General features: G+C 36.9%; 1 protein-coding gene across 2 annotated transcripts in view; it reads right to left on the minus strand.

Annotated features, from left to right (window-relative positions):
* CENPE (centromere protein E, 312kDa) overlaps nucleotides 1-24971 on the minus strand; it is a 78838-nt gene extending 53867 nt beyond the window's left edge. For both annotated transcript variants that reach the window (XM_008580932.1, XM_008580925.1), the window contains exons 1-16: nucleotides 24916-24971; nucleotides 23339-23430; nucleotides 20977-21066; nucleotides 20737-20855; nucleotides 19933-20052; nucleotides 19412-19493; nucleotides 19174-19241; nucleotides 19021-19086; nucleotides 15634-15685; nucleotides 12563-12650; nucleotides 12096-12225; nucleotides 10584-10703; nucleotides 9408-9566; nucleotides 6363-6510; nucleotides 5582-5670; nucleotides 4222-4389 (exon numbers count right to left, since the gene is read on the minus strand). In XM_008580932.1, the coding sequence (XP_008579154.1) occupies nucleotides 4222-4389; nucleotides 5582-5670; nucleotides 6363-6510; nucleotides 9408-9566; nucleotides 10584-10703; nucleotides 12096-12225; nucleotides 12563-12650; nucleotides 15634-15685; nucleotides 19021-19086; nucleotides 19174-19241; nucleotides 19412-19493; nucleotides 19933-20052; nucleotides 20737-20855; nucleotides 20977-21066; nucleotides 23339-23430; nucleotides 24916-24971 (1647 nt within the window). The remainder of the gene's footprint in view (nucleotides 1-4221; nucleotides 4390-5581; nucleotides 5671-6362; nucleotides 6511-9407; nucleotides 9567-10583; nucleotides 10704-12095; nucleotides 12226-12562; nucleotides 12651-15633; nucleotides 15686-19020; nucleotides 19087-19173; nucleotides 19242-19411; nucleotides 19494-19932; nucleotides 20053-20736; nucleotides 20856-20976; nucleotides 21067-23338; nucleotides 23431-24915) is intronic.
* Nucleotides 24972-25622: the final 651 nt, after the last annotated feature.

Raw genomic sequence — 25622 nt, forward strand, 5'->3', positions numbered from 1 at the left:
TTTAAAACTTACTATTTTATCATCCTATATTACTATATTCCCAGTTTAAAATTATCTGCAGCTTTGGTGGTGTTTGAGAAAATCCTTAGGAAAACCAGGAAAATGATCACATATCCTAAGACTATAATTTGACTCTTACTCCGTTTTGGTTAAACTTTCCCAAAATGTAGGTTTTGGAACATATTTTATTGCATACACATAGACGTATTTTTAGTTTAATATGGAATGGGTACTACAAAACTGTTTTTGAACAGGGTTTTTGTATGTACATATGAAAAATGGTTAGATCCTCAGTATCTCAAACTTAGAAATAAATATCTTTAAGAGAATGAAACTTAAGAGTGACATTAGCAAGATGGCCAAATAGGAGGTCACTTGCTCATATCTCCCACAACAAGAATTCTGATGCCAGCCATAGATAAGTCTCTTTGTAGGAGCCTTCAGATTTAGGTAGGAGGTTGTGAATCCCTGGTGGAGCCCAAGACCTAGGAGGGCCATTTTGAGAGTGCAGACTCACACCCAGATGGCAGACCAGGTTCAAAACTGGAAATAGCTCTGTTCCCTGAAGACTTTGGCTACAGCCCTGCATGGCCGTGAACCTGCAACCAAAACCATCTGTCAAGGGGTCTAGGAGGAATCATGCACACTAGTGCCTTGGCAGACAGGCTCTTTTGCCTGACGACATCAGTCTCAGTAGCAGACCTGAAATTACCCTGAATCTCAGCTCTGGCCTCTCTCAGCTGTGGTCCCAGCTTAGCACTGCTTATACAAGGACCCAGAGGAAAACTCGCCTACATGCACTGCTGGAGCAGGCTTGCTGGCCTCTGTCCCAAAGCAGATTATGAAAGGGCCCTGTCTTGGCTCTAGCCCTTCTCTGCCGAAGCCAAGGGGTAATTATATCTATGCAGAAAACTGCTGGGAAACACACCCATCTGAGCCACTGGGACAGGCTTGCCAGCCTCCATCCCACAGCAGATCCTAATGAGGTCCTATCTCAGCTTCAGTCCATCTCTGCCATACCCAGGGAACTATCCTGCCCGTGCAAGGAACTGCTGGGAGATGCACCCGTCTAAACCACTGGGACAGGCTTATCTGCCTGTGTTCCACAGCAGATCCTAAAGGGGCTCCAGTCCCTCTCTACCATAGCCCTGAAGTTACCCAACCTGTGCAGGGAACTCCTGGGAGACACAATTACACAGTTTGCTGGTCTTCATCCCACAACAGTTCCAGAAAGAACCTTGAATCTTGAAAGAACCACAAAGAACTTTCCAGAAGTTCCTCAGAACCCAGCCCCTCTCAGCTGCAGTATGCAAAGAATCCGCCTTGCATAGGGAACTGATGGGAGTTGTGTCTGCTGGTGCCACTGGTTTGGGATTGCCAACATCAGAACAACAACAGATTCTGAATTAACCCCAGAACACAGTTTCAGCACCAACCAGCTATAGTTTGAGAGCAGTTCTACCCAGCCAGAGTCCTGCTGGGAGACATAGCCATTTAAGACCCTGTGGCAGCTTCCCAACCACTGTTTCTCAGTGGATCCTCAAATGACCCTGGATCTTCGTTCTTGACTCCTCTCTTCTGTAGAATGAGAGCAGTTCTGCCTGCCTGGGGATCAGGAGGAAGACACATCCAGTAATGCCTCTGTTGGCTGATGCCACAATGCCACATTGTGGATTTTGAAAAGGCCCTATAATGACTGTGAAGACTGGCAGAATACTTAATTCTTCAAGTATTCCTGGAGTGTTCAAAGTGTGGACACTGGTGCATAACCACAAGCATAAAGAACAATCAGGAAAACGTGATGTCACCAAAGAGATGAAATGAGGTGTCAGTGACTGACCCTAAAGAGACAAAGTTGTCTGATCTTCCTGACAAAGAATTTAAAATAGCTGTCTTAAGAAAGCTCAGTGAACTCAATAAAATACAAAGAAACAATTCAGAAATTTATCAGAGAAATTTAAGAGACACAATTTAAGAGACACTGAAAAAACAAACAAACAGAAATCCTGCAACTGAGAAATATAACAGACAAAATAAAAAATACAATAGGGAGCATGAACAGTAGAATTCATTAAGCAGAAGAAAAAAATATCTGAGCTTGAAAACAGGCTATTTGAAAATATAGTCAGAGGAGAAAAAAAAGAATGAAAAGGAATGAAGAAAGCTTACAGGACTTATCAAACAGCATCAAAAGAGCAAAGATTCAGGTCATTGGTGTTCAAAAGGGAGTAGAGTAAGACAAAGGGGTAGAAAGCTTATTTGAAGATCCAATTGGTCTAAAGTGTAGTTTAAATCCTGTGTTTCTTTGTTGATTTGTTGCTTGAATGAAACCAAACCTGGAGAAAGAAATAATATCCAGGTACAGGAAGGTCAAAAGTTACCAATCAGATTCAATCCAAATAAGACTACTCTCAAGACACATTATAATCAATCATATAAACTGGGAAAGGTCAAAGACAAAGAGTGGATTGTGAAAGTAGCAAGAGAAAAAAAGCAAATAACACATAAGATAGTGCCAGTACATCTAGCAGCAGTGGAAACCTTACAGGCCAGGAGGGAAATAATGATATTAAAGAGAGATAAAGACTTTCCCAGACAAACAAAAGCTGAGTAAGCTCATCACCAACAGACCTGCCTTATAAGAAATGCTAAATGGAGTTATTCAAGACAAAGTAAAAAAACATTAATGAGTAACACAAAAACACCTGAAGATATAAAACTCATTGGTAAAAGTAAGTTTACAGTCAAATTCAGAATACTGTAATACTGCAACTGTGGTAGATAAACCATATATACCTTTAGTATAAAAATTAAGCTGTTAAAAATAATAACAGCGACCATAATTTGTTAAGAGATATGTAATATAAAAAAATGCAATGACATCAAAAATTCAAAATGTGGGAGGGGAATGGAGTTAAAAAATTTTTTTTTTAGCAATCAAAGTTAAGTTGTTATCAGTTTAAAATAGCCTGTTATAACTGTAAGATTTTTTTTGTAAGCCTCAGTGTAATTACAAAGCAAAAACCTACAATGGATAATGAAAAGGAATCTTAACTGTATACAAAAATCAACTCAAAGTGGATTAAAGACTTAAACGTAAGATCACAAACTGTGAAACTACTAGAAAAAAAAGGGGAAATGCTTCGGGACACTGGTCTGGGCAAAGACTTTGTGGAGAAGACCTCAAAAGCACAGGTGACAAAAGCAAAAATAGACATATGAGATTACGTTAAACTAAAAGGCTTCTGCACAGCAAAGGAAATAAATAAGAGAATGAAGAGACAACCTACAGAATGGGAGAAAATATTTGCAAACTATTCATCTGACAAAGGGTTAATATCCAAAATACGTAAGGAACTCAAACAACTCAATAGCAAGAAAACAAATAACCTGATTAAAAAATGGGCAAAAGACCTGAATAGATATCTCCCAAAAGAAGACCTACCACATGATCCAGCAATCCCACTACTGGGTATATATCCAAAGGAAATAAAATCAGTTATGCTGAAGAGATATCTACACTCCCATGTTTACTGCAGCACCACTGCAGCCAAGATATGGCAACAACCTAAGTGTCCATCAATGGATAAATGCACAGAGAAAATGTGGTACATATGCACCATTAAATACTATTTGCCTTAAAAAAAGAACAAAATCCTGCCATTTGTGAAAACATAATGTCCTCCAGGTTCATCCATGTTAAGTGAAATAAGCCAGGCACAGGCAGACAAATACTCACAATCTCATCCATATGTGGAATCTAAAAGAGTTGACATCATGGAAGCAGAGTATAATTATGGTTATCAGAGGCTGGGATGCTCAGGGGGGAGAGGTGATAGGGAGATCTTTATCAGAGGATACATAATTACAGTTAGGAAGAATAAGTTTTAAGAAATCTATTGCAGAGCAAGGTGACTATAATTAATGATGACATATTGTATTCTTGAAACGTAAATAGACTGAATCTATGTGCTATTACCACAAAAATGATAACTATGTAAGGTAATGCATTTTGTTAACTAGCTAGATCTAAATATTCCACAATGTATATATACTTCAAACCATCATGTGGTACACAATAAAAACATATAATATTATCTGTCAACCTAAAAATTAAAATAAAGTATAATGAATACATAGACATATGTTTACATTATTAAAAAAAGAGAATACCTCTTATAAAAGTGTGGTTTTAGTTTAGTTTATTTCTATCTCTCTTACCTCTTGATCATTTTTAGTTTTTCTTTCTAGAGTCTCAAATTCATCTAATTCATTCTTTTCTTTTAATTTCAATGCCATTTCTTCATTTTCTCTTTTCAGTTGTTCATAGTCTAATATCAGATTATCATAGTTAGCACGAAGTGAGTTCAACTCACTTTCTATGTTTTCCTATTATTAAAAAAAAAAAAAAGATTTTCCAATCAGTTGGAATTCATATATTCTTTGCTTTCTTAATAAAAATTTGGATTGGTTGAATAATTAATTTAACTTTGAATCATTTGACGGTTTAGGCCATTCTCTTCCTCAATATCTAATGGCCTATACTTTGGTAAACTAGCTAACTTAAAAGGAGTAGAAGAAAAAAAATTCATGTAAATAAATTATAAATCTGCCTATGTCTGAAAGGGAAAGTTCAACTGGGGAGGTAGTGTGAATATTGGAAAGCCCATACGGCCACAAATCCTTAAGTTCCTCAGTACTAAAGCTGATAATTTAATTCCCTATATGTCTGACTCTTATTTTATTTCTCAGATGGCTCTAAATTCAGGAAGAGAAACAGAGACATTATTTATTGGCCTCTAAAATTCTAATGGTGGCTATGTTTTACCATACTCAAAGAGGCCCATTTCTACTTTCTATACTATTATGAGAAAGAGATAAACTATGAGCTGAAAAAAAAAAAATTACATCAGGGATTTAAAAAAAATAATAAATTTCTAGAGTATGTCTTAGGGACACAAAGGCACTTTGCCTATGATATTTTATAGGCATTAACTAATGATAGTAAGAAGCACTGCAACTGTATTCCAAAATTAAAATTAAATTTTAATAAATAAATTTATACAACTACACTATATATATATTGGCACATAAGCAATCTAGAAGGTAAACATGGAATCTAAACTTACTGAAGTATTCACCACAGTATTCCTTATTTCTTAAAGTTTTTATAAGACTATATGTAATACATTTATTTTTATTATTCAATATCATCTAGCAAAATTACCCCTATATCATTCTTCTACTACATGACTGAGAACGTTGATACTTTTAAAAATCAGTCTTTGTACCCTCATGGGACATCCCAAGTCAAACAGACACTTCAGTATCTGCCGGTGGTAAAGAACTGTAAGAAAAGATTTGCCTATTAGCACATCTGCCTGATAAAATTTTTAGCCTTCTTCTAGATGTCTCACAGTGACCAATTAGAACTATGAAGAGTGAGGGAAGCCTCCTCTGGAGCCAAAACTGTTAGAGAAATTATCAGAGCTAGTAATTTGCTACAACAGCAACAAAATCCAATAAAAAATGAATTTAAAAAAAGAGTAAAAAGATCATATTTTGTAAAATACATTGTTACCTGACTTAGCAGCTTTGTTGCTGGATTCCACTCTATCTCAGTTAATGCATCAAGAGTATGACTGAAAATATCAGACTCTGAACAGAGAGCTATAATTAGGGGAAAAAGAAATTTATCCATAAACATGTTTATAAAATTTCCAAGAAGTCAAATTAAAGATTAGTAAAACCCAATTCTGATCTGAGGTAATAATAAGCTAAAGTTAGCTTATATGTACTTAGAGTATGAATGCCAAGAATACATTGACAACAGATGTGGTCATTTATATTACTCTGTGAACTAAGATCACTGATTGGAACTAGTGATAAAATATAGGATCCTTAATACAATATAGGCAAAGAGGACGAATTTTGAATTTAAGATTTTATCATGCTAAGTATATTTTAAAATGCTCCTAAAAATAGATTATAATGTTGGAGACATAATTTTGAAATAGATTCCTATGTAAATACCCTCTTTTAAGATTAGTAAAGTTTAAGGCAGATGTTATATGAATACTAATGTAATTGGATAATGCTTAGCACAAAAATAAACAAAAGCACCTGTTCTCATGTATTTCAACTACAGTGCATCATTCTTAAGAGATTTGGTATTAATAGAGAACTTCATGAATGTTTACATTCTTAAAATGGCTTTTTATCATAACACCCATTGTAATCATATCTAAAATACACACATTTTATTTAAGCATGTTTATCACATTAACTGAGTTTTAGATATAGTCTCTCTTTATAGGGATGCTTTTATAATTAAAAGTAGTTCCACTTGAAAAAGTACTCACATTCATCAATTTCTCCTAATAAAGTTACAGCACCCTTGTGTGTTTTTGTTGTTATAATCTTTGGCACATTAAATTCACTTGCATAGTTTGAGTCCTTCATTTTGTTAATTTTGCCAAGGCACCAAGTAACCCTTCGTTTTTTTTTAACCTAAAAAAGAAGAAATCAGAATTACCTTACACAGATCTGGGCTCAAACATAATAAAAAGGGAACTAGTTTCTGTTTTTAAAAACCATCGACTTGGTAGAATTCTCACTAAGCCTAGTTTAATATCTTACTAGTCTAAGGACATCCTGAGATAAGAAAACATGCTCAAACTTTTCAAATCAGTGCTTAACTCCATAACAAATTTGATAAAGTTACTGTTTAAATTTCATTATTTTATTTGAAGCATTACTTACAAGCTTCTCTGGGACTTATCTGAAAGGAATTTGTTAACTTACAACCCTTCAAGTAATCTGTTATTACACAGAAGCAATGCCTGCTGCTGACATCACCATAGCTACCCACAGATATAACTTTGGGTCCCAACACTCTAACAAGGAAGAAACAGACAGGAGGTAATAATATCAGAAGTAGCCCATTTGAATTTTCTTCAGCAAAAACATCTTTCACATGGTCCTTCACAATACCAACTCTGTTCCAGTTTGCTTGGTAAAGCAAATGTCTCTACTAGCGCTCCTGGTCTCATTCCTTCTTTTCTTCGTTGGGACTTTGCTCCTTCAGTTATCTGTTCATCTGTCATCTCCACTGGATTCCTCCTCTCAGCTTTACAAATGCTCAAGCCTGTTTGCGTTTTTTTTTTTTAAATCAAATTCCTGACTCCTTACTTCCCTCTAGCTACCTTATTCTTTTTGTTCCTATTTTGTCCTCTTCCTCATCATCTATCTACTCTTTCCATTCAGGGACCCCACTGTTTCCTGGTTCTTATCCTACCCAGCTAGTTATCCTTACCACTCACTCTGTTTTGCCAGTTTTTCTTCTTCTGCCTCTTAAGTGTTCATGTTGCTTCAGGTTTCACAGCCACCATCCTTCTCCTGTCCCTTTACCAGGAACAAGTATCGTCTCATCTTATTTGATCCTCTTAACACTATTAGTTAGAGTCTATTACTATATTCTTTATATAGATGAGCTGGGTATCGAACACATTTGTAGAAGTTGTGTAAGGTCATACAGCCAGTGGTGGCTGAGCCCACGTCTATAACTTCAGAGCCTAGCCATGCAACCATTTTACCATATTGCCTCTCAAGATTATCCATTGTACCCAGAATATACTGCATGCTCTCATGCCTCTCTGCATGCTCCCCTTTTGCTTGAAATGGCCAGCCCTTTCTATAGTCTGCTCTGCAAAAGCCCAGTCATATGTAAATCCTTTTATTCCAATAACCTTCAGCTCAACTCCATGGGCTCCCAAAGCCACACCCGGACCTTGTCATTATCTGAAACTCATAAATCTAGACCTCCTGCTCCTATCATAGTTGCTATCCTTCAAAGTCATTATTTAGTTAATCCCATTATAGCTAATATTTAGCTTAACAAGGACCTCTATTCCCTTGTTGCACTACTTTCTTCCTTTTAGCTCCCAGCTCTTAAAAAGGAAACATTTTAAGTCCAAGGGATGTATCATGGTTTTTCACAGCTTCAAGCTTTTATACATGTAGGTCTTTTCCTGAAACACTCCTCCCTATGCCATCCACTGGACTATCTCCTACTCATCATTCAGTTGACCAATAGTTTTGAGTGTCTTCTATATACCTAGCATGGTAACTTGTACATAATGACTATTCATAATAATATTAATAGCATACATTTATTGAGAATTTGCTATGTGAAAAGTGTTGTCCAAAGTTAAGAGTTAGAAATTGATAGAACCAGGACTCAAATCCAAGCAGTCGAGCTTCAGAGGCCATCCTCTTAACCATGACACCATCATACCCCCAAAATTTCTGTTGAATAAATAAACCCCCACCCTCGTAAAAACAAAAAGCACACAAACTGGAAGCCCGAATTTTGATCACTAAATTGATTTATATTCTAGATCAATTTTCCTGAAATTAATATATTTATTTTATTTTATTTTATTTTATTTTATTTTTGTCTTTTTCCATGTCCGGCAACGGATCGCAACCCTCAGTGTTGCCCCCGTACCAGACCGGGACCGGCAACGGGATCGCAACCCTCGGTGTTGCCCCCGCGCCTCGCTCAGCCAGTGAGCGGGAACCGGTCTGTATGTGGGATCCGAACCCTCGGCGGGAGTTCCTCCGCGCTTCCCAAGCGGCGCACTAGCGCAGTGCGCCACCGGGCCGGCCCCCTGAAATTAATATTTTTAAGTAGACAATATTCCCACTTACCCTAGAGACCTGTGGTTCCCAATCACACAATCAGTTTCATTATAACTTATTAAGAACATATTGCAAATAGATAATTAATTATATTACAGACTTCTTGAATTAGAATCTCTACATGTGTGAATCAGGGATTGGTATTTTTTTTTAAGTGTGTACCAACTGTAACAGTTAAAGGTATTTTTAATGGACCTCTTAGGTGTACTTGATAGGTAGGTAAACACACAAAACATTCTGGGTTTCTTGAATATACTGTATCAAAGGATAAGAAGTACATAACTGTATAGTAAACATATAGAAATACCAATTCTCTATATGCCAATTTTAACCTGTCATCTTTTTTCTTTTTTTTTGTCTTTTTCCGTGTCCGGCAACGGATCGCAACCCTCAGTGTCGCCCCAGTACCGGACCGGGACCGGCAACGGGATCGCAACCCTCGGTGTTGCTCCCGCGCCTCGCTCAGCCAGTGAACGGGAACTGGTCTGTATGTGGGATCCGAACCCTCGGCGGAAGCGCCGCCGCGCTTCCCAAGCGGTGCACTATTGCAGTGCGCCACCGGGCCGGCCCCTGTTATCTTTTATTTTATTTATTTATTTTATTGACTATGCATATTCACAGGGTATAAAGCTACCGTCAGCACCCGTGCCCAAGATGTGATAATCAGATCAATACTATCTAAGCTGTCATCTTTTAAATTTTACCTTTAATTCCTGTTGTGATGTGAGGGAAGAAGAGGTCACCAGCATCCGTGTTAAGTTTTCAATTTTTTCATTCTGTACTTTTTGAAGCAAATCTTTTTCTTCCAAAAGTTGGGCCAATTGGTCTTTTTCCATTGCCTGGGCCCGAGTCTCTAAAGAAACCTATAGAATGTAATGTAATATTTGGTAATATTAATAATAATAATAAATGTAGCTACATTTTAAAACCTTGAAAGTAGCCTAAAAGAACATCAAAATGCAATTACCATAATCAAACTTATAATGAAGTAAAATATACATTTCTTCTCATGTCACTATTCTATATCTCATATATAAGATAATAGTGCTGGTAAAACAATTCCATTAACTGCCTAAGAATATATGAGTAATAGGCAGAGAAGTCATAAAAGCAGAGATGTTCTCAAAAGACTACCATTTGATATTTTAGTTCATTTTTTAAAAGACAACTAACATGTAAGATTTTTTACAAAATATGAGAACATGATGGTCAAAACAAACAAACTAGAATAACAAGTGATTATGTTATAAGATTGTTATCATAAGATTAGGAGAGTAATTCAGGGTAACATGAAAATATAGAAGGTAATTTTAATTAACTATACATAGTCTCTCTTTTTAACCTAATTCCATATGTATTTGTGAAAATATTTTTAAAGTACTTCTATTTGGCCCATTTGAATATCTCAAATTTTGCCCTTTGTAAATGAAAAACAAAATCTAAAATAATTTCAAAAGCCAAATCTTATGTTATAGTAAATTAAACTAAAATTTTTATGAGTAGACTTTTTTTTTTTCCTTTTTGTCTTTTTTCGTGACCGGCAACGGATCGCAACCCTCAGTGTCGCGCCCATACCGGACCGGGACCGGCAACGGGATCGCAACCCTCGGTGTTGCTCCCACACCTCGCTCAGCCAGTGAGTGGGAACCGGTCTGTATGTGGGATCCGAACCCTCGGTGGGAGCGCTGCCGCGCTCCCAAGCAGCGCACTGTAGCAGTGCGCCACCGGGCCGGCCCCTATGAGTAGACTTTTTAAACACTGTTTTAAACTTAAATTATAGCAACTCATATATTCATGAATTAAGAATCTCTGAGTATTTGGGCAGATCTCCATTCTAAATTGGTCCCTAATCATTATTGAAATAAATGGTTCATACATACCTCCTCTAATTGTTTTTTAAGATCCATTATTTCTTTTCTGTATCTTTTCAGGAGAGCTTCATCGCTTGATACCTCATTAACATAAGGAGTATTCTTCATATATTTAGCAGTGCTGGCAAACTGGGAAAAAACACACAAAAGTGTTAAAACACTAAAAAAAGTTCTAATTTAATAATATTTAGGTTTCTTGTAATCAAGTTTCTTAAAAAGAAACTTAATACTCTTCCTAGTTGGCTAAACACTTTTGGACACAGAGAGCATTCTATGTCTTATAACAATACTCTGTAACTTACCCTGGCTGTCAGGAGAGTCAAAAAGAAAAATATCTTGGAGACATATGCTAATAGAGAACCTTACAAACACCGGCTTACTGGAATCCATTTACCTCTCAAGGTTCAGTGCGAATGCCTCCTCTACTCCAAAGTCTTGCTTCAAGCAACAAGTATCTCTCCTTCCTTTGAACTCTCTCTTATTAACCACTTAACTATTAATCCAAGGCAATCAATCATGTTGGAAGACAGGTCTTATCTGCCTTCTCACAGAATTCATAAATTCTCTGAAGCCCGGGACTGTATTTCCTATCTTTATACATGACAGTATGTCAATCCAGTGCTCAATAGCTATTTAAAGCAATGTTTTTCAGAATATAAGTACCATAAATAACTTAAGTGTGTACATGAAGGTGACCATTAAATAACATTGAATCCTTCATTGAGAAAGCTAGTCTATTGACATTTCTTATTTTTTCTTTCTTTTCCTTTTTAAAAAAAAACAGAAAATGCAGGCCTTAGGTTCAGAGCAAAGAAAGACAAGTTAGACAGCAGAAATTTAAGAATTATTTTGTTATACACACACACAATTTTTTTTCGTTACTTTCTATTTGTGGCAAGTAATACTAGTTTTTCATTGATAAGAGTGATATAAAGTTTCCTTTTATAATACATTAAGTAAAAAAGTTAGTTATTTAAAGAAAAATATCTAGTCAATTTCAATAAAATAGTGTTAGACTTGGCAAAAATTGTGGAGGTGGGATATAAGTGATTAAAGTCTAGGAAAATTAAATTAAATACTATTTGGTATACAACACATCAATTTTATTATAATAGGTGTGTTAATCAATTTAAAAAACTAGTTCATTTTTTAAAAGACAACTAACATGTAAGATTTTTTATAAAATATGAGAACATGATGGTCAAAACAAACAAACTAGGATAACAAGTGATTATGTTATAAGATTGCTATTATAGGATTAGGAGAGTAATTCAGGGTAACATGAAAATATAGAAGGTAATTTTAAGTAATTATACATAGTCTCTCTTTTTAACCTAATTTCATATGTACTAAAGTCTGGGAAAATTAAATTAAGGAATACTATTTGGTATACAACACATGAATTTTAATATAATAGGTATGTTAATCAATTTAAAAAACTACACCTAATTTCAGTACGTAATTTTTTCTTTTTAAAGTTGATCTTCTGCCATATTAAGCTGACGTCAAAATCAAACTCACCTGAAGAGTAGTAAGGGTTTCATCAAAAGACACTGGAGTAATTGTGCAGATGATACGTGTTTTTGCATTTCCTCCCAAGGAATTCTGGAGAATTCGTGTTAATTTGCTATCTCGATAATTTATGAAACCACTTAGCAAGAAATAAGTTTAGAAGGAAAAAGATTAAGAATTTTAAATAACAAAGTAATTGGTTTTTACTGCAGAACATTTAAATCAGTCATAGTTTTAAAATTAATTTACAGGTTATATGAAGCAGATTAAAACTACTAACTAAAAAATACCTAAAATTGAAAGCAAATTCAGGTTATAGTCATATGTATAAGAAACCATACATGCTCACAGAATCACAGAAGCTTTTGAATATAAGAAAGAAATCAGTACACTTACTTGACTGTCACTGAAATCTTACAATTTAACCTAATGAAAAATGTAAACATCAAAGTAAGTGTACAATGGGATAAACTTACCCAGCTTGTCCATCACTAAGTTTCTTGATCACTTGTCCCAAAATAAATAAGCTTCGATTTATATTACAGCCTTCCTTGAGCCTCACACCTGAATTTATTAAACAAATATGAAAACTAAAGTTGACCCCTCTTCTATATGATGAACTTAGCAAAGAAATTAGAAATTAAAGGGTCAGATGGTAAATTCTATGCTTTTGATTGGATCTGAGCCCACTTTTAATATCGGTGGTAGGAGCGCTCTCCCTATTCCTCCCACCTATTAAGTGAATCAGAAAGCTTATCACCTGAGAGAAACAGCAGAAAGAAAAAGATAACTAAGAATGAGGGAGGAAAAGCCCGTTTCCCAAAAGCTTCTCTAACCCTCAGTTCACATCTATTTTTTCAACCTCTAAATACAAGTATATGCAACCATAGACTTAAATCTAAATTAGCACCTCATTTCTTACTTTTTAAATTGTTAATATGCTCATAGGGTTCAAAAAAAGAAAAAAAAGTACACTCCAAAAAAGCTCCCTTCCACTTTTATCTCCCTTTAACTAGTTTCGGTCCCTCTGCTAGGAAGCCACTATCATTAGTTTGTTTATTCTTCCAGAGATTTTTAAAAATACAAGTACATGTATGAGGGGGTCTTCAAAAGGTTCATGGAAAGATTCATTTAATTCCATTTTTCCACGAACTTTTTGAAGTACTCTCATATGTTTTTCTCCTTTTTTCATACAAATAGTAACAGATTATATACACTATTTTGCACTTTTCTCTTTTGCATTTGGCAGCTTATCTTCGAAAATTTTTCATATCGGTAAATATTGATCTTTTCCATTCTTTTTTTATAGCACAGAATTCCACTGTATGGATGTATCTAAATTTGTTAACCCAGCCCCCTGCTGAGGGACATGTAGGTTTTCAATCTACTGCTTATACAAAAAATACTGGAACAAATAATTTTGAACAGATTTTATTTCACAAGTGTATTAGTTCGCTATTGCAGTAATGTGGCTTTTTAATAAACCAGCTAAAACAACAAGCATTTATTTCTTGCTCACAGGTTTGAGGATAAACTGGTTTGGTGGATGTAGACCAGGCTCAGCTAAGTGGCTCTGTGTCAAGCTGCGGGATGAGCTCAGGTCTCCTGCACAAATCTTTCATCCTCCTTGTACCAACAGCTCTTCTCACGGCATTGCAAAAATGCAAGCATGATTAAACCATTTAAGAGTTATGAACTATTCATTTATACCCTTTGCCCAGTTTTCTATTGGTTATTAGCCTTTCATTTAAGGTTTCTGGACTTTGTGTCACTGTTAGAAAAGGTCTTTCCCACTGCATGTTGACTTCCAATAATTTTTATGGTTCTTTTTTTACAGTGAATTCTTTTTTTTTTTTTTTGTCTTTTGTCTTTTTCCGTGTCCGGCAATGTATCGCAACCCTCAGTGTTGCCCCGGTACCGGACCGGGGACCGGCAACGGGATTGCAACCCTCGGTGTTGCTCCCGCGCCTCGCTCAGCCAGTGAGCGGGAACTGGTCTGTATGTGGGATCCGAACCCTTGGGCGGGAGCGCCGCCGTGCTTCCCAAGCGGCGCACTTATCCAGTGCGCCACCGGGCCGGCCCCTACAGTGAAGTCCGGCAACGGATCGCAACCCTCAGTGTTGCCCCCGTACCGGACCGGGGACCGGCAACGGTATCGCAACCCTCGGTGTTGCTCCCGCGCCTCGCTCAGCCAGTGAGCGGGAACTGGTCTGTATGTGGGATCCGAACCCTTGGGCGGGAGCGCCGCCGTGCTTCCCAAGCGGCGCACTTATCCAGTGCGCCACCGGGCCGGCCCCTACAGTGAATTCTTTGAGCCATTTATAATGCATTCCTTGTATGATATCATGGGCGGGTCTAATAATTTTTTTTCAAATGGCTATCAACTTATGAATTATCTATCTTTTCCTAACAAATTTGAGGGACCATCTTTATTGTATTCTAAGTATGTATTTGACACTCTTGCTGGACTTTCTATTCTGTTCCATTGGGCTGCCAATTTACGCATCAGTATCACACTGTTTTAATTACTATGGCATTAAAATATGTTTTATAATCTTATAGGGCTAAATTCCCACTCACTGTTCTTTTTCAGAATCTCTCTGGCTAAACTTGTCTGTTTTTGTTTTTCCATACAAATTTTAAAATCACCTTGTCTAGTTTAAACAATCCAAAAATGTACTCTTGAAATTTTTATTAGGATTGTGTTAAATCTAGAAATTTAACATAGACAGGCTTAACATCTTTGTGATTTTATTTATTTTTATTTATTTATTTTTTCCTTTTTGTCTTTTTTCGTGTCCGGCAATGGACCGCAACCCTCAGTGTCACGCCCGTACCGGACCGGGACCGGCAACGGGATCGCAACCCTCGGCGCCGCGCCCGCCCCTCGCTCAGCCAGTGAGCGGGAACCGGTCTGTATGTAGGATCCGAACCCTCGGCAGGAGCGCCGCTGCGCTTGCAAGTGGCGCACTGTAGCAGTGCACCACCGGGCCGGCCCCAACATCTTTGTGATTTTAAATTTTCCCATCTAAGTATGCTTTTCCAGTTTTTCAAGTCTGTATTTGTTTGTATCCTTCAGGTCTAAAGTTTTCTTTACATCAGTCTTGTGCAATCTTTGTTGAGTTTCTTCCTAGGTATCTCATCGTTTAAGTTATTATTGTACATGGAGTCTTTTTGTCCACTAAATATTCTAACTGGTTTTTGTTTATACTATGTGAGTTATTAATATCTGTATATTAATTTTGTATCTCACTACATTTCTTAATTTCTTTACTAATTATGAAAGCTTAGATGGCTTTCGTGGTACCCTCATGGGTTTTCCAGCCATACAATCCTATTGATTGTAAAATTTTAGTTTTTTAATTGATGCTATAGTAGCCCAAAGTAAATAATTAGCCAGGAATGGATGCTGATTTTTATGTTAAAGACTTTCATCAAAAAGTTATTATTATTACTAATCAGTTTCTAAAAATGCCTGGTAACACTTTTTATCCTATAAAAGAACAGGAAGACATTAAGGCTAATGTGTTTCATGAGTTTTCATTACCTTCAGCTCCTGTTTGAGCAGCTCTTTCGCTGCCTGCAAGATCAACCAAATTCTGTAAGAGAGATGAAGACCAACGTTTAGGAAAGGTAATTTGAAATAATAAACTTCAAGCTACTGAAATGTTTTTAATGCATGGCACAACTGTATCCTTGTTTCCATTACACTGTTCAGGCATTCCCCTTTTGCTCTGAGTCAAAATGTTCTCTATAACTTGTTTCTTCTTTCTTTATAATATAGCCTCCATAATGCTGCCAGAATAGGTTCTGTTTCCTACACAAAGTCCGAAGCTTTACCATGGTGAATGTGATTCTTTACAATCTGGCACCTGTGTTTCCTCAGCTTCAGATCTATCCATCACTTACTCTTTCCTCTAGCCGAACTACTCACTGTTCCCAAAACACCCCATGAACTTCTACACCTCCAAGCAGCAGCTTTTTGCTGTTTCTTGCTTAGTTACTTCTAATGTTCCAGTCTGCGCTTACTCTTCATTCAAGAAACAAGGCAAATGTCACCTCCTCAATGTAGCTTTGCCAACTTTATCCTTCCTCTCCTACTCCTTGAACTGCTCCTTCAACTGTATACTCACAGCTATTTATAGATATGATTTATTTTTATAGCACTTAATCTATTGGGCTAGTCATTTGTGTCCCTGACTATGCTGTAGCATCTTTAAAAGCATGGACTTCTCTGATTTCCAGCACATCTGGTCAGAAAGCAGTAATGAGCTTAGTGTGCTCAAAAAAATATAAAAGGCAGTGTGGCATGGTTGGTGAAGTAAAGATGGAAAAAGACAGGGTAAGAGAAGAAGGGAGGGACCAGATCATGCAGGACGTTGTAAGCAAGAGAACGAACTCTGGATTTTCTAGATGCAATGGGAAGCCATTAGGCGGTTTTATGCAAGGGAGTAATACAACCTGCTTCAACTTTTTTCCAAAGGGTCAAAAAACCCTTTGTGGCTCCTGGGAGGGGAATGGATTGGAAAGGTGCAAGAGTGGCAGCAGACAGCCCAGTTAGGAGGCTGGTACAGAAGTCTGGGTGAGATATGATGGCAGTCTTGGAAAGGGAGGTAGCGGTGGAAACTACCTGTAAGTAGTGAAGGGATGTCTTCTTTATTCTTTTAACCTCAAAGCTCAGCACTATGCTGAGACCATGATAAATCATGTAAATATCCTGAATGCATTAAAAGAAAGTCAGAGCTTTAAGTTCTCTTTCTCTGTAAAGATTTTCAGGGATAGGCAGGTAATTAGGTATTTGTTTTACAGTTCTATCTCAGACACTTTTTATCTAAAATACTCAAAGAAGTCTAATTTTTCTTGCATAGTATCCACTACAGATGACTTAGATACATAATAAAAGGGCAAAATGGTGATGAAGGCAGCATGAGTGAAAGTATAAAAATGGGAACAAGCATTTGTATTCAGAGACACTAAGAGGTCTAATCTATGAGAGAGAGGCTCATGTGGAATAGAAGGAAATCAAGTTAGATTGGCCAAGAGTGGCCAGGACTTACCTAAGCCAGTGACATAACAAAAGCAGTGCTTATAATATTAGAAATCTGTATGATGGAAGAAAGGAAGACAGAGTCATGGAGGCCAGGTTCCAGGAGACTGCTGTAATAATTCAAGACAGATGAGACCCTAAATGAGTAAAACACCCACAGGAATGTATAAAGATAGAATCAGTAAGAAATGGGATAACTGGACAATAGGGAAGGCAGAAAAAGATGAGTCAAAACTGACTTACGTTTCCATCCTTGGTGACCAGTATAATGCTGGGAAAAAGTAGTATTCACTAAGAAATTAATTTGGTCTTAGGTATACTAAAGTTGGAAATAACAGTGGGACACATAATTAAAACAATCCTTAGAAAGATATGAATTAGGACTTGGAAACTGTAGATAAAATAGGGAACTGAGAAGGAGCGTGCTAAGAGAACATGGATATTTATCATCCTACCAAGGCCAGGAGACAATCAGAAAAGGGCCACTTCTAAAGAACAAGAAGATGACTCTTTGGGGAAGACTTCTTCCCAAGAAGATTCTTACAGTAAGTGGGTACACTGGAGAGTTGAACCAGATGGTGTCTGAGGACCACAGATGACAGGGCATTAAGAAATATGAAAAAAATCACTAAATAGATTGCTGAATACGTCAAGAGTATTAAAGCTAAGTTAAAATTATAGTGAAATATCATAGGCCAGGGTTGGAAAACAAAATAGAGGTTAGGTTTGATTTGTTTTGTTGTTAAATTAAAGCGAGATTAAAGTCTGTTAAAATAAGTTATACGCTTTTACAGCAAAACAACTAAGGTGAAATTAGGGTTACATATTAAGTAATTAAGAATCTGATTTTGGGCCGGCCCGGTGGCGCACTGGAGAGTGCGCCGCTTGGGAGTGCTGCGACGCTCCCGCCGAGGGTTCGGATCCCATGTGGAGACCGGTTCCCGCTCACTGGCTGAGCGCGGTGCAGGCGCAACACCGAGGTTGCGATCCCGTTACCGGTCAGTAAAAAAGACAAAAAGGAAAAAAAAAAAAAAAAGAATCTGATTTTACAAATTCTGAAATGAATAAACATATTATAGATTATTTTTTTCCCTGAAAAATCAAACAGGGTAATCTTAAATCATATCCCACATTAAGCTATAGAATTTAGGCTTTGGATATGAAGAATAAAGCAATAATGGTAAAGGATAGGAAAGGATCAAGAAAGAGACAGCAATGATATTGTGTGGCAAGAAGGAAATGAGAGGTTTACTAATGTGGAAAAAAGGAATGTTTGCATAATGCTTATAGTCACTTATTCAGCAAATACGTATTGAACATACACTATGTACCATGTGTTCAGGCTACAATGATGAATGCAATATCACTCTCTCTTCAAGGTATTTACAGTTAAAAACACTGTGTTTATAATACAGAACATATTTTATTATTCTTCTTAAGAAAAAAACTCAAATAATGTGATTTATTTTTTAACCATCCCACCTAGATTTTTGTTGATCACACAAGCCTAAATTACATTGGCTGAGATTAAAAAAAAAAAAAAAAAAAAAAAAACAACCCAAATTCTAAGATTACTTAAACTCCCAAATGTGTATAGAAAAAAAAAATGCTATTTCATTAATGGTTAGGAAAAGCCTCAAATCTGATAGTCCTTACATCTAAATTTTAGGAGATGGCAGCTATGACATAACAGGAAGAAAGAGCCTATGAATTCTTCCCATGATATCTCGGCTAGTAATCTGATGCTAATGACAAGACTAAACTGTCAATATATAGATTTTTCCCCCTATTTGGTTAACGGCTCTCATTAAATAGTTCTTATTCAGCAGCTGAATTACATTTTATTTTGGCCCATACAGTACATTGTTATGGTTCATCAATACTTACCAAATGGGACACCTTGACAGATCCTTCACAATTAGAAGGTTCACCCTTTTCTCTGCTTTCCAAAATCTAGGCAGAAAAGGCAACTTGTAGAAAAATTAGTGTATTCTGACTTGGAAAGATCTAAGAGAGAGAGACAGAGAGAGAATTACCTACCATCCTAAAAATGGTATGGGAACGACTGCTTCTTTGATTCATTTTTGTTTTCCCATAATGTCTATTCTCTGTAAAAAGGAGTTATAGTTCAGTTGCATATATATTAAAATCCAAAAAAACTCATTAATTTCATTAATTTATATTTAAGCTTAATAATTAGTCTGTTTCGAAGCCTAAAGACACTTGATTGAAGACAGTTTTTATAAGTATTTTAAAGAAATACAGCATAAAGTCTTACTTTCTCCCTTTGTGATCCATTTCAAAGCCATTTCTGATGTATAAACCACTTCTTCTGTGAGATCTGCAACATACACATTCCTCTGAAACCAATTTAATTGTGGAAATATTAGAGAAACAGAAGTCACATAAAAGTTTGCTTTTCAAAAAAAGGTGCAAACTATTACAGAATTCATTCATGGAAATTAAAAGTGGATTATGGAACCATTATTCTGTAGGAAAATAACAAGCAAATCTACAAATACTCATAATTTATTTCCTATATCAAAGCATACCAAATTCTAACCTGATAGTTCCATCTTCCTATTTTTAGACACTTAAACCAAAATATTAGAGCTGTATTTTAAAACTATACATATCACTTAAGTGATGGATCTCTATAAACACTTAAAACAAAAAAAAAGAAAAAGAAAACCATAGAAACAGAAGACACTTTTAAAAATACAAAAGTTAAAGGTAAATATTCAAGAACAATAATTCCAGTAAGTCTAATTTTAAAGCCACCTTAACTCTGCTACTCACATTGACATCTTCTCGAATTATTAAAGGTTTCATTTTTTGAGTGCCACAGAGTAAATCTGTAAGGGTTTCATTGTATATCTCCATGTAAGACACACGTAGGAGAAATTCTCTATCAGGAAACTAAAAGGAAAAAAAAATATGTAAAAACATGAGAAAGCATCCAATTATGAAAACCTAATATTAAATGCTTATGTGTTAATATTAAAGAGGTAGAGAAGGAAATTATCTTTGCAAAATAAACAAAACCCATGGTTCTATGTCGACAATAATAAACTCAAAAATAAAAAAGCATTGTTTCAGAAATAATGAAAAGTATAAAATTATACTTTAAGAGGAGAGTACCAAGTCCAACTCTTTAGGCTCAAAATAAAACCCTACCAACAGATGTCCTTATTTTTAAAATGCTAATTAAAAACCAATTCTTAACCAACTAGGTTGCCTATTCTGACCTTCTGCTTTCTTTCTCTTTTTCCTACATCTACTTTTTACTGTTCCTTAATAATCACCAGTAGCTAAACAAAGGCAATGTGGAATTAACCATTCTAACAGGATTTTCCTGTTTCTTAATGCCTACTTTTTGTTGGTAGGATTTGAGGGAAAAAATAAAAGAACTTTAAGCTCTATAAAGCAAGTTTGTGAGGATACAAGTGAATCTATGCTATGCTTTCTTATTTCCCCATGAATAATTAAGAGATAACCATAAATCTACTCCCTTTCATCATTACAAGAGAAAAACACTAAGATTTCTATCCAATTATTACTGCTTTTACCTGTATGCACTAGAAATTCAGCTAAGTTATTTACCTTCTTAATTTTTTGGAAAATGTCATGAATTGCCCTGGGTATAACCCCTAAAGAATCTTCTGAACCCATCATAGTGTAAGTTTTTCCTGAAGCAGTCTGCCCGTAGGCAAATATAGTGCCTGCAAAAACAAAACACATACATGCAAAGATTAAAAATGAATCTACAGTGGGTAAAACTGTCAACACTGTTGAACAGATACCAAGACTAAAATGCTTCTGCAGTACTAAGTGAATACAAACCATTGTAGCCTTGTATGGCAGAATCGATGATTGGCGCTGCTATTTCTTCATACACATTTTTAGTAGTTTCATCACTATAAAAGACACGATCTAAAAAACAACAACAACCCAGAAGTTAAACCAAACAAATCAACTGTGTTTTCATTCTGAATAAATGAAGTAATTACCTAAAGAAATAAAACTGTCAGGATCTAGTACAATAAAATTTTTAAGATACAGTATTTTCTTCAGCTTTTTGGTCCTCTGAAAATACCCTTCCCTAAGGTAATATGTGTTGGTTTCACACATAAAAAAATACACAAGTCAACTATCCTATATGATTTCAAGAGGCAGTAGAACACATGGGGATTTGGAATTTGACTGGATGCAAATCCTGGTTTGGTCACTTAAAAGCTGCGAGACCTTGAGCAAGGTGGTTCTTGTCTCTGCACCTAATCTGTAAATGAGTATATATTAACTTTCTCATAGAATTATTGTGAGCATATGGTTAATATGTAGGAAATGTGAACTATTACTATTCTTTGAGAAATTTAATGTTTACATATCCAGCTAGAAGGCCTAGCTCAAACTAAATCAAGGAATGCAGACATCTGAAAGAAAAGCATCAAACAAAATTAAAGTGTTATAGGGAATGATCAATGCTTTCCTGCTATATTCTGGATTGAAGGTAGCACTTGCACAGTTGAGGATCTGATTCTCTGCTTTTGTTAGCACACTAACAAGTGACCATTCTTTCAGGGGTAGCCTCACATTAAAAAGCTCACAGGAAATGGATTTGAAAAATCAGGAACAAAATGTACCGACTTGCAATGAAAAATTCAGTGATCACACCACTTGTATCATGACCACACGTCTGCCCTGTTGGCAGAACTATATGGAAAATCAAAGCATTATCAAAAGGCTGCTCAGGGGTCATTATTTCAGAGCAAGGGGAGTTGACTAGAGTGTTCAAATCTTAGTGCCATCCACCTCAGGTAGATGGATGAGTCCAAATCCTCTATGGGCATATACAAAAACCTGTAGTGCCTGAATCTGAATGCATGGGCATCCCTTACTCTTGGTTTTATAATCTCTGGCATATATTGTTTCGCCTTTTTAAAAATTATGTTAATATCATCAAACAGTCCTTTACCAGAAATCATTTTATCTTCTACACATCTCTACTATAAAACTTTTTATGTTAGCTTTCTAGTTTAACACTAAGATGACAACCTAATCAGTTTTGTTCCTAAGGTTGTTGAGAGAAACTCACTGTTGCTCAGTGCTGCTTCAGCAGCAGTATGGTAGTGTGGCTAGAACATAGATCAGAGCCAGATTCTTCCGCTTGCTGGCTGTGTGACTCTGGGCCTCTCTGTTCAGTTCCTTATTAAAAAGAAGGCAATAGTACCTACCACATAGACTTGTTAGGAGGATTAAATGAGTTAATAACATAAATGAAATGCTTAGTACAGTATCTGGCACATGGTCAGTACTATGTACATGTTAAATCAATACAGTAATTAATCTAGTCCCCTTTAAGGCCTCCAGGTCCTTTTGGCCTACCTAGCTCTCACTCATCCTTCAGGCCTCAGTGTAAGCAATACCTTTGTAGATACCTAAACTATGTTAGATCCCCCACTATAAACTCCCACAAAACTTATGTCATTACAAGTTTAATGCCTATCTTCCCACCATGAAGTATTCTAGCAAAGAAGGAATATCTTCACCACCTTTTCTTTAAAGAGTTTTATTGGAAATAATTGTGTAAAGAGTATACTAAATTGAAAGATCTTAATGATGACTCGACATTAAGCAACATACAAGGGTACTCTGAAAGTTCGCAGAAAGATTCAAATTACATGAGCAGGAGACTTTTTCTTTTTTCTTTTTTTCCTTTTTGTCTTTTTTACTGACCGGTAACGGGATCGCAACCTCGGTGTTGCGCCTGCACCGCGCTCAGCCAGTGAACAGGAACCGGTCTCCACATGGGATCCGAACCCTCGGCGGGAGCGCCGCCGCGCTCCCAAGTGGCGCACTCTCCAGTGCGCCACTGGGCCGGCCCCAAATTATTTTTTAATTCTATCTTTCCACAGACTTTTTGAAATACTCTCAGATTTGGGGTTTATGAAGTTTCAGGCCACAAATACACTAATGAATAGAGGAGAATATGTTAGTTTCAGTCACAAGGTCCTATAGCTGTGTTTTAAATATCAATTTATTATCTTCCTTATCACATATGCTGGATAATTTTTTGTTTCCAGTGAAGCAGTTTACAGAAAGCTTAGTCTCATTTTCAGTGACAAATCTATTATTATTGATAAGCCTTTTATACTCTTAATGATAAAAAGATAACAAGCTAACTTTTATGCTATTATAAGCTTACCAAAATTGAAGGATTTACTCCCATCAACTTGATAAATAGCATTATTGTCAGTTTTCCATGAAATTTGGGTAGCTTCTCCAAGTGCTTCTTCTCTAAAAGAATAAAAACACTGCATTTTAGTACAGCTGGCTACAGAAGTCACATTATAGGAAAGATAATTTAAAGATTTCACTTTTTGAAGGCTATTTTAAAAGATGGCAATAACGTGTCACATATAAGAGACATGGAAAGTCCACCTTTGCGGGTTTAACTCTCTTAAACTGGGCTTCAGTGACCTCCTGCTCTCTCATGGGAGTTTCCTTATGAAGATCTTCACTCCCACCCTATCACCCAGTACTGATAGCTGAAGGGATAGATTCAAAATGCAACTCTGATTATGCTCCTTTTGCTTACAACCATTAAAAACCTTTTAGAAACTTATGAAATCCTTAGCATAGCACATGAGATTTGTCATTTCTTTCTTCAACCTCATCTTCCTCTAAATTCCTATATATTCTCCCAGCTTCATACAAATTAACCAACCTGAAAGTCTCCTCCAAATGACAGATTTAACCTCTCTGTGCCTGGAATGCTCTGATCTTTCTTTCCGTTAAGTAAGTTATTTATTTATTCACTCATGAAAAGTGTCAGAACATTCCTGACACCAGCCCACCCCACCCAAACTGTCATCTCTGATGGGCTAGTGACTCATCTAGCAAACATTCTCTACCTGCCCATCATAACACTTCTCATAATGTATTGTAATGGTTTCTTTATGTAGCTGTCTTCTAATGCATTAAACAATAGGCTTCTTAAAAGCAGAAAATTCTCTATCTTTATATTCTTATTTATTAAACACCGTGTTCAATAAAAATTTCTCAAACACTGAAAGTGTTAGCATTTTGGGTGAGGGACAAAGGCTAGCGAAATAGACTTTATTCCCCTTCCTGCTTTCTCTCTATAGCATTTATTATTTACATATCACCACTTAACATCCTATATATTTTACTTTATTTTCCGTTTTAAACTACTAGAATGGAATACACACAGGGCAACGATGGCAGTGCCTCTTTAGCACAGTACACTGTACTAAAAAAAAAATCCATATTGATAGGTATTTGTTGAATGAATGAATGGATGAAATCTTGAGTGCCTACTGAATACAGTGCGACAAGAAAGACTAAGACGTCCTTGCCCTCAAGGAGTTTAGAGACAGCCAGTTCAGTGTAAAATGACTAACTGTGATGAGTGCGAGGAAGACACTCTCCTATACGACTTGTCCAGGGCGTGGAGTGGGGTAGGGAGGCGCAGATGCGGGAAAGGCAGTGCCCCGCAGGGTTGAAAGTCTTTATCGTCAGCGAGCCTGAATTAGTAAACTGAAGTGAATCTCGCAGTTGGCAAGTATCTTCTAGATCTCCGATCCCTCCCCGTCACTTCACAGACAAGGAAACCTTGGCACAAAGAGGGTAAGTGGCTGAGTTACTAAACAGCGGAGCCGGGAAGCAGCAGCTTTGGGAAACGCCAAACGGCTCAGCCCTGCAGCTTAGGCTCCGGTCGGAGGCCGCAGTGGGGACCCAGCCACGCTCTGATCCACCTACCTGCTGTTGAGAGGCCGGACTCGCACGCAGACGGCCACGGCTCCTTCTTCCGCCATCCTGTCAGTTTGGGTCCCTAGAAAATCGCCAAGACCCTCCACCGCCACCGGCGCTTCTGGGCGCACGAGCCGCCCCGCGTTAAGTTTAAAATTTCCCAAACGTCGCATCTGATTGAGCTGCAGCTTTGTGACGTCATGGGCCATTCCACCTGCGGCACAGCATGGGGGTGCGAGACAGGCGGCGCGTCCACCGCTAGCGGGTTGGAGGGGGATTTCAAGGCTGTGGTGGAGAGTCGGGGATGCCGGCTCCTAGAGCGGTCGCGGGAGTGGGGGGAAGGGGGTTGTCCCGGTAACAGCGGAATATTGTTATCTCCTAAAAATCACTGAACGCCATGCTGCACCCCACCCTTAGAGTTTGCAATCTGTAGAAGAACCAAGGCAGAGAGATGTATTTTTTTTATTAGAGATGTATCTAAAAGAATTACGATCTTTAAAAAAAACACTGACAGTTTTAAAAAACTCTCATACGACAAGAATTGAAACTCACTGCCCAGTCCAGATAGAAGCCTATTTTGCTCCTTAGGAACTCTGAGTTTAGGTTTTTTTGTTTTTCTTTAACTCCTGCTCCCTGCCATTGGCTGAGTTCCCGAGAGGCTGAATTAAGGGGAAAAAAAATTACTGAAGACTGGAAAAAATCATTTAGTCATATGT

The sequence above is a fragment of the Galeopterus variegatus genome, unplaced genomic scaffold (assembly GCF_000696425.1).
Source record: "Galeopterus variegatus unplaced genomic scaffold, G_variegatus-3.0.2 Scaffold88, whole genome shotgun sequence".
In the NCBI taxonomy this organism is placed as follows: domain Eukaryota; kingdom Metazoa; phylum Chordata; class Mammalia; order Dermoptera; family Cynocephalidae; genus Galeopterus; species Galeopterus variegatus.